General features: G+C 37.0%; 1 protein-coding gene across 1 annotated transcript; it reads right to left on the bottom strand.

The window, feature by feature from the left end:
• Positions 1-50: 50 nt before the first annotated feature.
• LOC111377583 (probable protein S-acyltransferase 22) lies at positions 51-5491 on the bottom strand. The gene is made up of 10 exons (XM_023000716.1): positions 5168-5491; positions 4663-4957; positions 4431-4544; positions 2820-3215; positions 2516-2584; positions 2366-2437; positions 1734-1862; positions 1478-1558; positions 1186-1368; positions 51-1046 (listed from the first exon to the last, which is right to left on the bottom strand). The coding sequence occupies exons 2-10, from the start codon at positions 4702-4704 to the stop codon at positions 249-251; spliced, it is 1884 nt and encodes a 627-aa protein (XP_022856484.1). The 5' UTR covers positions 4705-4957; positions 5168-5491; the 3' UTR covers positions 51-248.
• Positions 5492-5712: the final 221 nt, after the last annotated feature.

Raw genomic sequence — 5712 nt, 5'->3', positions numbered from 1 at the left:
GATAATGCAAGAAAATACTGAAACAAGTAAAATCTACACGCAGATAGGTCTTGTCTTCACGAAGATTCCTTTGACGATGCAGCAAAAACAGAATAATTTAACCTTTCACACACCCCCCTTTACAGCATTGTCAACATTTTCCAATCAAAAGTTAAATACAAAATTCTAAAAGCCATAAACAAAGCAATGGAACAAGGCAAATCAAGTGGCCAATAAATTAAAAAAATCTTGAGTTTTGAAAATATTTTTCAAATTTTCCTGTGATTGGACAGGGCGGATGAAGATGATGGCATAGTCAGTTTTGTGACTGTCCTGTTCTGCTCAGAAGGGAAAAGAAGGCTACTCCAGTTAGTTGATCTCTGAACAAATCTGGAGGTTATTTGGTCACTGTCTTCACCACCAGATGCCTCGTATCCATCACTAGTTGATCTCGAGAACGGTATTTCCTTCTGAAAAGCCATGCCAGCTGTTGACAGCCCAACAAGTTGTCGTGCTTCTTCGCCTCCTGATGAGGAGACACGGAAAGGGTGAAGATCGGGAGAATCTAAGCTACTCTCCGGGGAAGAACCAACGATGTGAGCAGAGCTTGGCATAGCTCTGCTTGTTCGGAAAGCACTTCGAGCTTCACGTTGAAGAGAGACCAAACCAGTTGATGTTTTGGGAATCGCATTATCTCTATTGTTTTCTGCATTTTCGCTAGAAATCTTGAAGTGAGGATCAAAGGGCATGTCAGTAGGAAGGCGAATCCGTTTGCTACCCCGTTTTCTATTATTATCAGGTCTAGGAGTCATTCGACGTCCGCTACTGCCAAAACTACTTCCAGTTTCAAGGGAATATGTCCCTTCACGTCTTGCTACGGGCTGCAGAATTTTCGACTTCTTTCTTGCCTCTGCAGCAGCCTGTGAAACCTCATCTGCATTCAACCTTGCCAGTGTCCATGGACTGATCTTTACAGCTGCGGGATTCTTTTTCTTTGTCGATTCCTCAATCAGTGTCTTTTTCCCTAGTGAACTGACAGATAAATTGTCTGGAGGGACTACATCAAACTGCAACATAACCAGTATATTGCACAATATCAATAGAAAAAAAGATGGATATTGGAATTTAATGAAGGATTCAAGTGCCTTCGGTTTTTTGCCATCTAATAATTGTGAAACAAACACAGCATGGTGGCATCAATTATACCTGATCTTCAACAAAAAGGCGCGGTGGAGTGCACCATGCAGCACGGTGGAAGGTGTTAATGGAGCTTGCACTGCTTAAACCAGTAAGAGAGCTACGGGGAGACATCTGAGGACTTTGCTGACCTGCAGCAGCTAATTGCTCTTGTTCCCTTAAAGCTATAATATAATCATATGTGCTAATTCCCTATCAGCCGTACATAGTAGATATCAACCGAAAATTTACTCCATTAGCATTCTATTTTCCCTTATCATTCACAGGAAAACTTGATAGAAAAAGGACTATAAAAGTTGACCTTCTTTATGAGAAGAATGTGAAAGAAGAACAGTTGAATAAGCGGCAGGGTTGCAATCATAGCCAATATAGTGCATACAGCCTGTCATACATAAGCTCATAATCATAATTAGAGGGCAATCGGAAAAATTGCAAAGCACTTCGATAAAATTTGACCTTACTGAAATCAATCGGCAAAAATATTTACGAAGTTCACTAGTACGATTTAAATAGATTTGAAGTGTAGAAGATATGATGGGAACTTACAGATTACTCACCTCAACAATCACAAAGGGAACCACTGTGAAACTGCTTCCCAACTTGGAGCTGATGTCGACAGAGAATTCATTTCTCTCAAGAAAACATCGTACGAGTACAAGGATTCCAGTTGACCATTGAAGTATAAGCTGCAATCTCAATTCCAAGGTGCACAAACCATGTACACACCTGTCAATAATCAATTAAACAAAAAGTAACCTGAAAGTAAAATACTTACTTTTGAGATGACTTTCAGGGTCCAGGATTCTTTGGGAAGAAAATTTGGATTTTGATATAATTTAATAGAAAAGTAGAATTTACACAGACAATGTTAGGCCAAACCGGGAATTTGTTGCCAAAATATCAGGATTATAGAGCACAATAATGATGAAACCATAATCAGAAAGTGGGGGAAAAAGAAATAATTGAGACAAAAGGTTAAGTTTCCATTGAAGATAGGGGCCAGATTTGTTCTATTGGCTCAAGACTTCGACTCGGTTAAATTACCTAGCTTCTTTACGGTAATCAGAATTAGGAATAGTGATGGGATTTTACAGATGAAGTAGAGGATTCTACAGAAAAATGAAATATGTAGAATCTGCAGGTTGTTTGTCAAGATCACGAGATAAGTAATGGAGGGATGAGCATATACCAGGAGAAGGGCAAACACCATGAGGGTAAAGAATTTTCGGTAGTTCCTTTTGCCTATGCAATTGTTGAGCCACTGCAAACCCAGAACAAGAACATATTTAGTTTTTTAACAAGGTGGTAATGTTTCTTCAAACCTTGGATTGTGATTTACCCTGCAATGATGATCAAACCGATCAACACACTTGTCACAGACTCTACAATGCTTGCTGTACTTGAAAACCTGCAAATGGGAGATAATTCTAGTCATATAGTTTCAAATCTTGATAAACAAAAAGGTTCAAATTCACCGAGTTGTAAGAACAAGCACTGATTTGATGGGACACACAATCAGGTCGCAATTCTTAAGGATATTTTATAGCATTCATTGCTTCTTCATATGTGGTCTAAGATTATGGGCGGGTTTTGTGACATAAATCTCACTTCAAAACCATATGATTTCACATGTAAGTACCAACCTCTACTTCACACAAACTACAGTAGAACATGCCATCTTCGCTCATTTGTAGCTCGGAAGATTCTTCATTCGAGTTACAAACATAAGCACAGGGTAGCAAAGTAAGCATTGCCATAAAGCAGGAGATTTGATGGGAAGACATATTTTCCTTATCATTTTCAATACATTCGGATCTTTTATCAATAATCTTATTGCTTTTATCAAAAACTCTCTCTCCAGGTGTGGCTGCAGTGGCATCTTGTATTGAAGAAGTTGATTCTGCACCAAGTTTAGATTCGTTCAATCTGACATGCTTTATGCTGGCGGGAATTTTAAGATATTTTTTCGACCTAAAGACTCCTGGATCAGCAGGATCAGCAGCAGCACACCAAATGTACAGGCTGAAGACACATATAATCTGAGAAAAGATAAGGTAACATATCAATCATAGAGAATTAAAGGAATACATTCTTAAATTTTTCATTATACAGACTAAAATCATAAACACGTGACAAGGTTTGAAGAAGATAAAATGTGCCAAATCACACTTAACATAGAAGTGGAAAGGCAATATAATAGAATTGCCTTCAAATAGTAAATATAAAGAACATTTTGTGGATGAATAATATTACCTAACTGTCTATAATTCTGAAAGGAAACAAGGCAGAAAAAGAATCAAGTATTTTCTTCCTTTCTACATAATTTGAAACTGGTGTTGAATTCTGGAATTCTGATTAAAAATCAGGTGACAAATGTCTAAATCAAGTACTTTTCAGCTATCATCATCTAAAACTTCAGTCTGGATTAAAATTCTTCTTCTGTGCACAAATTCATTCATAATGTTTTTACGATTATACAGTCCAGATTGCCTTATTGCAATTATCAGATTTTGGACACTTCCTGGAGCATCAGTTTCACAAGAAGTGATCAAGTCATCCCCGAGTGATCTAGATTCAGAAAGGAGGCAATGAGAACACAGAAATGGAAAAAAAAACTGGTTTTCTAACACCTTCATTAAACCCCAACACTCTTACGATGCACGGGCCCTCAAGAATAGTGGGGGAGAGAAGGCTTTAATTCACATTAAGAGACGATGTAGTCCTGTTTTTGGGCAAATAGCTAATAAGAGTGCACAAGTTAATTGCTTCCTAATCACATAGTAACAAACAGTATGCAGACACTAATTGGGGGCAGAATTGATGTATTTTTGGTGAGGACGATCCCTTATCTACATGGATTTTAAGGCATGTCCCAATTTCCATAATCAGTGCCAAGGATATTCAGAACAAGGGCAAAATCCAATCTTCACAAGAGTAACACTGAAATTCTCAATTATGGAGCTAATGGCTGTAAGAAATGCAAAAGGAAAAGTTAAAGGACAAACACCCCATTTTTATTATCAGCTAAAAATGAAAAGTCTTGGTGAAATTGAATATTTCCTACGGGGGGAAAAAAGAACATAACGAACAGAAATTATTTCAAGATTCGGAATCTTGGGACAAAAACAAATATTCAATCAGAAAGCAATGACAAGTGAAATCACAGATCTCAGTTTCAGCTCCCACTCTAGAAACGTTCTTGAATTACATGATAAAAGCAAAGAAAGTGGAAAAGGGATGTAAATAGTTCTTACAAGAGGAGTGTAAATCCCCATCAATATGTATTGAAACAATTGTCTTCCCACAAATGGAGCAAAGAAAACATAGAAAGCGAACCCTAGTGCCAGAAACACGGCAACAGCAACCACCTGCATATATAGAGACTAAACTCAGACTTGGAAATACAAAACAAAAATCACGCAAAAGATTAGCTCAAAGGCACGGAAATTAAGAATACTCATTGGGAAGTGAAGAAGAAAAATAAACCTGGAGAGGATGGTAGGGAAGCTGCCACCCATGTTTCCTCATTGTGAAAAACTGAAGTTGCAATAAATAGAAAAAAAAAATCAAGAAAATGTCGAAATGAAGTTGGTTTACTTCCTTCTTCCACTCTTGAAGCTAATTTTCGGGTAAGAATTTGAGATCACTGCTTCATGTAGAATTTTGGAGTGTCTTATTAGTGAATTTTATTTATTTTTTTATTATTATTATTTTTTTTAAAAAGATACCAAGAATGAGCTCAATCATAGCCCAACCACCCAGCACCCTCCAATTTCACATACTGATGGTGAATAGACAGAAAGTACTTCCTTCTTCCACTCTTGAAGCTAATTTTCGGGTAAGAATTTGAGATCACTGCTTCATGTAGAATTTTGGAGTGTCTTATTAGTGAATTTTATTTATTTTTTTATTATTTTTTTTTTTTTTTAAAAGATACCAAGAATGAGCTCAATCATAGCCCAACCACCCAGCACCCTCCAATTTCACATACTGATGGTGAATAGACAGAAAGAAAAAAGCAAAGGAAGGGCCTTTACATTTGCATTTGGGGGTGAAAATGGGATTAGAACAAATGGGCTTTTTTTCTCGAAAAGCTTTTTGCTTCAGGCAAGCAAAGCAAAGATCTGGGGTGGGGTGGGGTGGGGTGGGGTGGATTTGAAGGCTATATATATACCCCCGGCAACCGAGCTTTTTAACCTTTGAGCATGGACAAAATTAATTGTAATACAGCCAGTTCTCTGGCATTGTCTTGTCCATGGATCTCTCTCTTCTGCTGTGCCTGTACAAGTAGGAAATTCCAACAACTCCCTTTAATCAATCTCTCTCTCTCTCTCTCTACTTTTTTCTTATCTATTTTTTTTTTCATGGGTTTCCCACTTATTCTTATTCATCGCTTTAGTAATTTTGGACTCCATTAAAATCAAATTTTGGAGAAAAAAGAATTTTAAAATAGTAATTTTTTGAAAAATAAATGGTTAAAAAAGAAAAAAAATTAAATTTAAGTATAATATTATTTTACATTAATCTATTTGTACT

The sequence above is a fragment of the Olea europaea genome, unplaced genomic scaffold (assembly GCF_002742605.1).
Source record: "Olea europaea var. sylvestris unplaced genomic scaffold, O_europaea_v1 scaffold1681, whole genome shotgun sequence".
Lineage (NCBI taxonomy): Eukaryota > Viridiplantae > Streptophyta > Magnoliopsida > Lamiales > Oleaceae > Olea > Olea europaea.
Note: the sequence above shows the minus strand (reverse complement) of the source record. Positions and strands in the feature narration are given on the sequence as shown.